The sequence below is a fragment of the Neomonachus schauinslandi genome, chromosome 9, assembly GCF_002201575.2.
Source record: "Neomonachus schauinslandi chromosome 9, ASM220157v2, whole genome shotgun sequence".
NCBI classification, from domain to species: Eukaryota; Metazoa; Chordata; class Mammalia; order Carnivora; family Phocidae; genus Neomonachus; species Neomonachus schauinslandi.
The window spans coordinates 30235204-30247607 of record NC_058411.1 but is presented as its reverse complement, the minus strand read 5'-3'; the positions used below and the strand labels follow the sequence as shown (position 1 = coordinate 30247607).

At 43.2% G+C, this 12404-nt stretch overlaps 1 protein-coding gene across 1 annotated transcript; it reads right to left on the bottom strand.

Moving 5' to 3' along the window:
* Positions 1-7189: 7189 nt before the first annotated feature.
* LOC110571721 (disintegrin and metalloproteinase domain-containing protein 20-like) lies at positions 7190-9738 on the bottom strand. The gene is given in 3 exon segments (XM_021679903.1): positions 7190-7204; positions 7698-8825; positions 8827-9738. Coding segments are annotated over 3 exon segments (2055 nt in total).
* Between the last annotated feature and the right edge of the window lie 2666 nt (positions 9739-12404).

Below are 12404 nucleotides of genomic sequence, written 5' to 3'. Positions count from 1 at the left end.
AAATGACCTAAGAGCTCTTATGTATGTCCTGAAAGAGAACCTTATTTCCTGCAGCCACAGGGCTGAAATTGGTGAAAATCAAACACAGAACCTCATCTTGTGATTAGCTGAATTACGATGTAAGCTCAACTCCCAGACTCACAAGATGTCTACTGTTATGGTGAAGGCACTGACTAGAGGGAAGAATGAGATCCTGTAAGTTGGACTGGGGACATATGGGAAGACCCTGATGAAGCTGGGGATGTTGAGCCCCTGTACTCTGATGACTCTTCTTTGCCAGGGGAAGAGCTTTTTCCACCCCCAGTGGAATTAGTCTCCCCACCTACAGTGGTAGCAGCTTCTTCATCTACATCTGAGGGGTTAACCTGGCATTACCTGAGGAAACAGTAATGATCTCCCCTGAGATAACCACCATACAAGACAGTGGTGATTCTCCTCAGGACCCATCCTCACCACCCTGCTTTGCTTCTACAACCTATAATTAGAGTCAAATCCCAGAGGACCCCTAATGGTGAGATACAAAATGTGACCCATGAGGAGGTACAATACACTCCAAAGAATTATTTAAGTTTTCTAATTTATACGAACAGACATCCAGGGAACATGGATGGATACTGAGGTTGTGGGATAACATGAAAGAAGCATAAAGTTGAGTCAGGCTGAATTTATTGATATGGGCTAAGAAGAGATTTTGCATTTAATGCTGCAGGGGAGTTAGAAAGGGCTCTACAGTTTGTTGGTTAATTGGCCGAAACATGGACCAAAAGAAGGCCAATCACATGAGCCAATTGTAAATGGCCGACCTGCCTTGTTTTAACATAGAGGAAGGGATTCAGAGGCTTAGGGACACTGGAATGTTAGAGTGTGCTTGTCATTTAAGACCTACTCACCCACACTGAGGGTCCAGAAGAATATCTTTCACTTATACTTTGAGAAATAAATTTGTGAGGGGAGCCCAGCATCCTCGAAGAGCTCTGTGATGGCTCTTCTCTGTAGGCTAGACTTTAGAGTGGGAGCCACAGCCACTCAATTGGAAAACCTTAAAGTATCGAGAATATATGGATCCCAGGGCAACAGGGGCCAAGTGGCAGCACTAACCACTAAAGACAAGGTAGGCATAGTTACCAGAATGAACAAAAGAGTCAAAGCAGCAATCACAATAGCCTGACTCATACACACCTATGGTGTTGGCTAGTTAATCATGATGTTCCTAGAAGTGAAATAGAAATTCTTATGTGATCTATCTAAGCAAAAATTGCTACGGCAAGTCAACAGAAAGTCTAACCCAAATCATAAAAGCAATGAATCACAGTCCTTCAATCAATTCCCAAGTTGAATCAGTTTAGAGACCAAGAACCTCTTGAATGAATGGGAGGTCAGGTACCCTTTAGGAAGGCCGCTGATACAGCAATGAACATTTATATGGTTAATCTTTCTCCCAGCCTTCACCAGAGGGACCTATGGCCTTTTATCAGGGTTGTACTTTGGGGAAAAGGAAATAATCATACCTTTTGGAGACTACTGGACACTGGCTCAGAACTGACACTGATTCCAGAAGTCTCATAACGGCACTGTGGCCCTTCAGTCAGAGTAGCTCAAGTCTGTCTCACAGTAGGTTCAGTGGCTCCCTGAACCCATCCTGTGGTTATTTGCCCAGTTGTAGAATGTATAATTGGAATAGACATACTTAGCAGCTGGCAAAAACCCTTACAGTGGTTCCTTGATCTGTAGAGTATGGGCTATTATGGTAAAAAAAAAGGCCAAGTGGAAGCCATTTAGTACCACATCCCTAGAAGGATTGCAGAGATTAGTGCCACCATTTGAAAGATGGAGGGGTAGTGATTCCCAACACATTCCCATTCAACTCTTCTATTTGGGCTGTGCAGAAAACAGATGAATCTTAGAGAATGACAGTGGATTATTTTATTGTAAGCTTAATCAGGCAGTGACGCCAATTGCAGCTGCTGTACCTCAAGGGGTTTCATTGCTTGAGCAAATTAACACATCCCCTGGGACCTGGTATGTAGCTATTGATCTAGCAAATGCATTTTTCTTCCATACCTGTCCATAAGGCCCACCAGAAGCAGTTTGCTTTCAGCTGGTAAGGCCAGTAATGCATATACATATACCTCTTTAGGGTTATAGCAACCCTCCATCCCTAGGTCATAATTTAGTTTGCAGGTATCTTGATTGTCTTTCCCTTCCACAAGATACCACACTGGTCCATTACATTGATGACATTATGCTGATTAGACCTAGTGAGTGAGAAGTAGCAACTACACTAGGCTTATTGGTAAGACACTTGCACATCAGGGTAGGAAATAAATCTAAAACTCACTTCTACCTCAGAATGTTTAGGGGTCCTGTTATGTAGGGCATGTTGAAATATCCCTTCTAAGGTGAAGAATAAGTTGTATCTGGCTTCCTACAACCAAGAAAGAGGCACAATACCTCTTTGGATTTTAGAGGCAACATATTCCTCATTCGAGTGTTACTCTAGTCCAGTTACCAAGTGACCTGAGAAAGCTGCTAGTTTTAAGTGGGGCCCAGAAGAAAAGGCTCTGCCATAGGTCCAGGCTGCTATGCAAGTTGCTCTGCAACTTGGGCCTTATGATCCAGCAGATCCAATGGTGCTTGAAGTGTCAGTGTCAAATAAAGATATGTTTGGAGCCTTTGACAGGTCCCTAGAGATGAATTGCAATGCAGGCTTTTAAGATTTGGGGGCAAGGCCCTGCCATCACCTTCAGATAACTACTTTCCCTTTGAGAAACAGCTCAGCTCTTGGCCTATTATTGGGCCTGAGCAGAGACTGAATGCTTGCTCATGGGCCACCAAGTTACCATGTGACCCGAGCTAACCCACAAAGTGGGCTGATATATACAAGATCAGACCTGAGCAGGCCCTGAAGTAAGTTACATGAAGAAGTGGCCCAAATGTCCAAAGTCCCCACTGCCTTGCTCCACTGCCTTCTCTCTCCCACCCTGCACATATAGCCTCATGGAGAATTCCCTGTGATCAGTTGACAGAGGAAGAGAAGACTCAGGCCTAGTTTACAGATGGTTCTGCATGATATGCAGGCACAGCTGGATGTGGTCAGCTGCAGCACTGCAGCCCCTCTCTGGGACAGCCCTGAAGGCAGTGGTGAAGGGTAAATCCTACCAGTGGGCAGAACTTTGGGCAGTGCACCTGGTTTTTCACTTTGCTTGTAAGGAGAAATGGCCAGATGTAGAATTACATAACAGTTCATGGGCTGTGGCTGCATGGTCAGGGACTTAGAAGGGACATGATTCAAAAATTAGTGACAAAGAAATTTGGGAAAGAGGTATGTGGATAGACCTCCCTGAATGACACACGAACATATTTGTGTCCCATGTGAATGCTCACGAAAGGGTTACCTCAGAAGAGGATTTTACTAAGCAGATAGAATATGTACAATGGAATATTACTCAGCCATCAGAAAGAATGAAATCTTGCCATTTGCAATGATGTGGATGGAACTAGAGGGTGTTATGCTAAGCGAAGTAAGTCAATTAGAGAAAGACAAATACCAAATGATTTCACTCATATGTGGAATTTAGGAAACAAAACAGATAAACATAGGGGAAGGGAAGGAAAAATAAAGTAAGACAAAAACAGAGAGGGAGGCAACCACAAGAGACTCTTAACTATAGGAAACAAACTGAGGGTTGCTGGAGGGGAGTTGGGTGGGGGATGGGATAATTTGGCGATGGACATTAAGGAGGGCACTTGATGTAATGAACACTGGGTGTTGTATGCAACTACCTCTGAAACTAATAATACAGTATTTGTTAAATAAACTGAATTTAAATTAAAAAATAAGCGGATAGAATGATCCATTTTGTAGATACCAGTCAGCCTCTTTCCCCAACCACCCATCATGACCCAATGGGTTCGTGAACAAAGTAGCTATGGTTACAGGGTGGCAGTTACACTTGGGCTCAGCAACACAGACTTCCACTCACCAAAGATGACCAGGCTAGAGCTACCACTAATTGCCCAATCTGCAGTGGCAGAGACCAACACTGAGTCACCAGTATGGCACCATTCTCTGGGGTAATCAGCCAGCTACCTGCATTGTCAGAAGGTGAATCATTACATTGGACTGTTTCCATCATGGAAGGGGCATCATTTTATCCTTACTGGAGTAGACACTTTGGATACAGATTTTCATTTCCTGCACACAATAACTTCTGCCGAAACTACCATCCATGGACTTACAGAATGCCTTACTCACCATAATTTTAGTCTACACAGCATTGCTTCTGATCAAGGAACTCACTTCACAGCAAAAGAATTCCATTATCATGGAATTCACTAGTTTTACCATGCTCCCCACCATCTTGAAGGAGCTGTCTTAATAGAATGGGGGAACAGCCTTTTCAAGACTAAGTTACAGTGCCAGCTAGGTAGCAATACCCTGCAGGGCTGGGGCAAGGCTCTCCAGAAGGCTGTATATGCCCTGAATTAGTGTCTAATATATGATGCTGTTTCTCTCATAGACAAGATTCATGGGCTCAGGAATCAAGAAGTGGAAATGGGAGTGGCACCACTCACTATTAACCCTAATGACCCACTAGCAAAATTTTTGCTTCCTGTTTCTATGACTTCATGCTTTGCTGCCTTAGAGGTCTTAGTCCCAGAGGGAGGAATACTTCTGCCAGGAGACAAACAATGATTCCATTGACTGGAAGCTAAGATTGCCACCTGGCCACTTTGGGCTCCTCATGCCTCTAATCAACAGGCAATGAAAGGAGTTATGGTGATGACTGGGGTGATTGATCCTGATAACTAAAGGGAAACTGGACTACTACTTCACAGCAAGGAAGGCAGAGTAAAAAGGTAAGGAAGAGTGTCTGGAATATAGGAGATCCCTTAGTGTGTGTCTCTGTACTACCATGCCCTGTGACTAAGGTCAGTGGAAAACTATAACAACCCAATCCAGGCAGGACTACTAATGGCCCAGATCCTTTAGGAAAGAAGGTTTGGGTCACACTACCAGATAAAGGACTATGATGAGATGAAGTACTTGCTGAAGGCAAAGGGAATAGAGTGGATAGAAGATGGTTACAAATACCAGCTGCAACCAGGTGACAAGTTATAGAAGTAAGGGCTGCAAGTATCATGACTATTTCCTCTTTATTTTGTTATGAATACATTTGTATTCATATTTCCTATTGTCTTCTTTCCATTTTCCTTATTCCCTAATCATGTGTCATGGGATAATTGAATTTATATCATAGTATTTGGGTATTGTTAATTTCACATCATAGTATTTAAAGTTACAGGGTATCAAGAAGAATAAAAATCTCTCAAGGGATTTATGTCTTCTTCTGGGGAAGGGGTAAATATGTAAATGCCATATCCTATTGGTTCTGTTTCTCTGGGGAACCCTAATACAGATACCATTCCAGGATGGATTGTATGCACTGAAGCAGGGATCTTATCTTGGGTCTGGGAACCAAGGACTGGAAGGCAGAGTGGCACCACATACCACTATTCCCTATGACCTACTGGGGTGGTCTGTGCTTCCTGTCCCCTTCAACTCTGCAGGTTCTGGTCCCCAAAGGGGTCATATTTTCACCAGGAGACAGAGCTAGAATCCCAATGGAATTATATGTTAAAGCTGCCACCTGGGCATTTTGGGCTCCTGTGTCCCTTCATCAATAGCAAGAAGAGGTGTCACAGTCTTGGCAGGTGTAACTGAGCCTAATCATTGAGGAGAGATAGGGCTGCTTTTATATCATGGAGATGCAGGGAATATGTGTGGAACCCAGGTGATCTCCTTCAGTGTTTCTTGGTGTTCTCTAGCCCCACTGTGACTGTAAATAAATAGATTCAGCAATCCCAGCCTGGGAATGGTGACTAAACACTCAAGTGCTTTGGAGACAAGGACCTGAGTAATGACACAGGGTTATCATCCAAAGCCAGCAGAATGCTATCTAAAGATGAAGGAAACTAGAATGGATAGTGGAGGAGAGAGACAATCAGTATCAATTTCGGCCCCAATGCCAAACACAATAGTAGTAGTAGGAACTGTGCTTCATCTCACTAACCTCCCTCTTACAAGGTACCCCACAGGCAGAGATGCCTATTAGAATTCTGGATGATCTGTTCCTAGAACATATATGGAAAAGCAGATCAGAGCAGTGCAAAGACTAGACTGTGGAATATCCAAATAGGCCACTTTGATTCTTCTTCAAGGAAAGTTTGCTGAGCAGCTACAGGGATTACAATCAGCAGAGAGCCTCCTGATGTCAGCTCTTTGGGACAGCCTCAGTTACAGGGAATTGTGGCCAACCTCTTGCCATTCCCAGGGCACTCCAGATACAGTGAATGAGAAAGGGAAAGTATGAAGACCAGGCCATTTTGGCCCAATTCAAGACAAATCTTTCAGGCAATATTTATTCCAGAGCTTGCTGCTAGGTTGACCAAGGCTGCAATGCAGTACCATTTCTCATTTACACAACTGACTTCCTCACCTTTTCACAGTGGTTGGTCCCTATCAAAATCTTGCACTCTAGGGTGCCTGGGTGGCTCAGTTGGTTAAGCGACTGCCTTCGGCTCAGGTCATGATCCTGGAGTCCCGGGATCGAGTCCCGCATCGGGCTCCCTGCTCAGCAGGGAGTCTGCTTCTCCCTCTCCCTCTCCTCCCTCTTGTGCTCTCTCTCTCTCTCAAATAAATAAATAAAATCTTTAAAAAAAAAAAATCTTGCACTCTAAACTCTAACTCAGTGTCTGGAGAACTCAGACTATCACAATGAAATAACTCCTGAAAGCACTTGATAGCCCTAGGGCAAGGGGAACACTGGAAAGAAGGTGGGTTTATCAGAGTGCTGGTGATTCAAGGAGACCCTCTGCAGAGCAGGAACCTATAAGACCTATAAGGAGCACAAGTGACCAGCTGCTGGGCAAAACTCAGAGGAGGACCTGCTAACCTCAGAGCTACAAGTCAGACCTCTGAGGGTGTCAGTGACCAATTGGTGCTGGTACTTCTCAATAAGAATGAAGGGGCTTCTAAAGAGCCAAGAAAACTAGAGTCCAAAACCAAATATGGCTACCAGAGTGCACAGCCCCAGCCAAAATGACAGTGAGAGTAACTTTTAGACACAGGAAAGTAAACTCCCTTCTCCCCTCATCCATCATGCTAGGTTACTTCTACTGCCCCCTTTTAGGCACAGTTACCCTGAAGAGAACAGGAAAAACAGAAATGGGGTCTGCAGTGGCACATCCTCAAATACAAAGGTGGGAGGAGGTTTAGAACGGAGAGACATCAGCTTAAAAACGTCTCTCTGCTGTGCCTTTGCCCAGAAAATAAAGAGACAACCTCCAGGGGAAAAAAAATGAAGTTTTAATATGGCTTATAACACTGAAGAGTAAGAAAGTACATGCTAGAAATCCTTTGGTGTGGTATTAATGCTTATGATCCTGATATGAAGGATCCTTAAAGGATCCTTTTTCTTTAAACAGTCAGGCATGCCCTAATGTTTCTCTACTATTAAAAGAAGAACTGGGGATTTGTCTAATGAGATAGGAGACTTAGCTTTCCTCTTCTTCCCTCTCTCTCTTTTTTTTTTTTTTCGCTTACAAAGTACAAGAAGGCAAAATAAAACAAAAGCAGTAGAAGGAATAAGCCACAATAATGACAGGTAACCCAACATTGGCTTTGCTTCTACTACAGGCTTCCCAGGAGGTGGCCCACTGTCAATACTGCCTCCATGGCCCTCGTGCTTGCAGTAAGGAGGCGCCCATCCACGGCGGCAGTGGCAATGCTGTTTATTATTGCAGACTCCGTGCAGGTGGCAGGTCTCGTTAGTCTGACAGTCTCGTGGTGGATGGGTCATATTGACACACTTCTTGTGGATGCATATCTTTTCTGGACCACACACTGTGCCCTCTTTCACTTGACCAATATCAGGTATGGCCATCCCTAAATGATAATCAGTGCCCCAGCAAGTGGTGTCATTGAAGTGAAGCTGATGCACTGTAGAATGCTGGATCAGACTGGGAATCACTCGCACATTTTCACACTGCACTCTTCCACATAGAATATCAGGGACCTCACATTTTACGTATATTAGGTCTGTGATACCACAGTGACCAAATCGATTTCCTTGGGTGTTGATTTCTTTGTAGCAACTCTGAGATGCACCCCTTGCATCTTTGCCAAAAATCTCCCTGCACTGTTTGTCATGGTTATTACATCTCCCTTTATAGCAGTAGGCATCGTCACCACAGGGAATCCCATCCTGTACATATACATCTTCTGGACACTGATGAAATGTCCCATTGCACCACTCTGGAAGGTCACATTCATTGATGTGATGTCTGCACAAAGTCCCTGATGGCATGAACTTGCAGTCTTTGCAACAAATTCCAAAAGTACAAGTAGCTCCAGGCTTCAGAGTGCAGTTCAACAGACAACAGGGATCATTTACACACTGGTGTATGGTCCCACAATCACACTCCTCTCCTTCTTCAACCACTAGGTTCCCACAGTACTGTACCGTCAAGATATTCCCTGGATATGGAGGTGAGTGAATACATAATCCACTCGTGAGAGTGTTGTCCCAATACTGGGCATAACTGCAATTGCTGAACCGAGTTGTCACCCTGTGGGAAGGATACATTATGCACCACTGAAGCCCACACACACATTGTCCAGTATCATGAGACATACCCAAATTATGACCAAGTTCATGGGACACAGTAAGTGCAAAATTATACAGACTGTCTCCTTCAAACACATCAACTCCACAGTTAAAAGGACGCTGGCATATTCCTCCGACATAGGCAACTCCAAGTTTTACGCCAAAATATTTTTTTTATGAAAAGATGGGCAGTATCATGATGCAGTCGTGCATCAAGACTGAGAAACTTCCAAACAGCAAAATCCTCCATAAGTTGTTCTATGTTATCGGAGGCAACTAGGTTTCTTTCACTCCAGATTTCAATCCCGGTCAAAATTACATCAACCTCCAAAGGGTAATATAAGATATCTATTATATTGACAACATCAAATACTTCACGCTGTACTACTGTCACATTACTTTCGTAGTAAAGGAATCGAAGATGGTCCACAACTACTACCAGCTCAAGAAAGCGCAAGTGGGTCCACCAGCCCATGTAAGAGCTTTGCATCAGAGTAGAATTATATGATGCCCTCAACTGCAAATGGCGTGCTATTTCCTCTTCTGTTAACCCACATCTCATAGGTGGGAATTGTGTATCATCACTGTCTATCTTATACACCAGGTGTTCAAATGTGGCAGAAAACCTCATTGGCTCAATTTCATAAGCAAGGTCATTAATCTGTAGCATTCCTCGAAAACCTCCAGAACAAGTACTGAGGGCGACCAGGGACTCAGGGATTCCCTCCACATAACCATGATAGTAGCAGTCATCAGGAACAAAAGGCTGATCTTGGTGGAGGGCATGCTGGTCCGTATAGGTGAATACCGGGAAGGGTTTGGAGACCGAGAGCTTCTTGACCCTAATGTGGACAATGTGTCTTTGGCCCCCAAACTGCAGGCTGTAGGAGAGCCAGCCTGGACCTTTTATACCTCTGCCCCTGCCAGTCACCTTCAAGGGGATCACCAATTCTGGGGAGAAGTGCTGGGAGGGCCTTGCCTGAGACTGGCCAGAAATGAACAGAGACATTCCTACCCCGAGTAGCAGAAGAGTGACCCTGGTGTGCACCAGGGCCTCACCCACTGCCATTATGGAGCTGTCATTATGGAGCCATCTGTCCAGGGCAGAAGAGGGCAGGGTGTGAGGCACTGCTGGTCTGGCTCCTCCCTCTGAGCTGCTTAGGGTGCAGAGCTGACCTTTATGGATCTGTGTTCTGGAAGAGGTGGACCATCAGAGTTGCAGTGCTGAAAGTGAAAATAAAGAAAAGAGCTAGGATGGGGTTGGTGGAATAGGGAGAGTGGGAGAGAGAGAGGAAGGTGAGGTAAAAGTGATTCTTCAATTGGAATGTGGCTAGAATTAATAAAATGCCCAAGATTGTCATATACATATATACATATACATATATATGCATATATATACATATATATATACACTATACATACATATACATATGTATATAGGCAGAGGGTGGGGGAAGGACAGGTTTCCAGAGAAAGAGATGAAGGAGGTTAGTCATAGATGGATAATGATTGAAACTAGATGGTGGATACAAAAAATTTATTAAATATTGTTTTCCAAACATGTAAATTGACATGAAATTTTCCATATTAAAAAGACTGACATCTGACTCCCAAATTGTTCCTCTTCCCAAAAATCTACTGGTACCCTGCTATCTTCACTAAGAGTGTGGACAACCCATTCAAAACCCACCATTTTTTTGGTCCCTTTATTCAGACTGTTTATTCCACCTCTCCTTTCCTGTGCGGACATCCTTTCTAGCCCCCATTCTGTCTGAGGTTAGCAAAGTAAGCCTTACTTAAGGGACTTATTAATTTGGGGAGGCCCCTTCAAAACAAGCCAAATTTTTATTTTATAATGCATTCTTATCTGCAGAAAAACTCTGGACATCCAAAGATGGGAAAACAGAGAATGGGCCACTATTTCGGGGCAAGGCAAACAACTCAATTGCCCCCAAACACAGCAGGCAGGCAGCAGCCTTCTCTCCACCCAGCCCAACTGCACCAGGTCTTCAATCATAAGAGACTCATCTTAGATGTGTAAATATAGATTCTAGTCTATATTTTTGCATGGCTGATGAGTTAGCTGAATTCTCTAGAGAAGGCTGGATTGAGGAGCTTATACCTAGAGTCAGTTCATTAAAATGTTCAAAAGGCCACAATTCAAGTGGACTTACGCCATTCCTGTTGAAGACATAAATTTTAGCTCAGGTAAAAGTTAATTTTGCTTATTCACTGACTTTCAGTTAAAAGCATCAATGATTTGTTTAATATTTGAAAGCAAAAATTAAAACAAATTTGGAGACACATTTGAACACATACCGGTGACATGAGTATTCTACATAAGTACACAAATGGGATCACAGTAGTATAGAGTATGAGAAATATCGTCAGCATTATAATGTTGAGAACACCTGTATACATCTGGGTACTTTTTAAAAATTATTATTGTTATGTTAATCACCATACATTACATCATTAGTTTTCGATGTAGTGTTCCATGATTCATTGTTTGCATACAACACCCAGTGCTCCATGCTGGATACTTTTTTAGAACTAATGGATGGCTACTGGAAGCCAAGAATACCAAATGAATCCTCCTAGGGGAAGTATCTCTGGTGGAGGCGAAATCCTAATTACTGGATTTCCTCTCCATTTCTCTCTTCATGATATCCTTGGTATATGCTCCAGATCTGGGAATATTAAAGTGAGTGTGTGATTTGAAAGAGGACTATTAAAGATAAAGCATTATAAAGAGGAAAATAACCTATATTACGCTTTGTCAGAAATATGATGTGGTAATAATAGAAAAGTTCATTGCTGAGAATCTTTGAGATACGCCAGTCTGTCACCATTTCATGGCTCCAAAGAAGAGCCCTGAAGGAACAGTGCATGACCATGAATTATGTAAACTTATATCACTCCAAAGCCCTACCTTTCTACCATTACCAGCACTTCAAGCAGTGTGAGATTTTCCTCTGCGTGAATCCTTAGCTCTTCTAATTCCAGCAGCTATTTCAAATTTCTCAAAACCCCTATCTTGCCAAGTCTCCTCTCATGCTCAATCACAGCCTCAATTTCACTATTTCTCAAACTTAGGTCACAAACCAAACAGGGTCACAAAATCGATTTAGTGAGCCACAACTAACTGAAACAATACTAAATGTCAGGGTGCAATGGTACTATATATCAGAGAGCTTCACACAGATCAGTGTCACCTATCACCATAGAAACTCTAGCAGCATTCCACTGACACTTCTTATGCTGATTATCAACTATTTCCTGAACTCCAAAACTAAAATTTATACTTTGTCTATGAAGCTGGAGATGGGAATCTGTACATTATATTTCCACTGTTATTTGGCTTCCTTAAGTTTTATCAATAAAGACACAAAAGAGAGAATAAAAGGCAAAAGAGGACAAGGGACTTGTAATTACCTATTTGCCCACTGTTACTTTCTATGAATCCCCAGCTCTGGTGCCTTGCTGTGGTGGTGAGAGCTGGTTACCACATTCCCAGAACCAGCTACATCAAGCCCTAATAAAGGTATGAGTACCCAATGAACAGTGTGCCCTCCTCAGAAGTCTGATGTTCAGAGCCATTCTCTTGTACCTTGGGCAACCCACACCAGCTACCCAGTGTCCCTTTTTCAGATGTTCCAGGCACACCACAAAGAACCCCGATACAAGCCCCATGTGTGTAGCACTTGTCTCTCTGAGATCTGAGTCACAATTTTG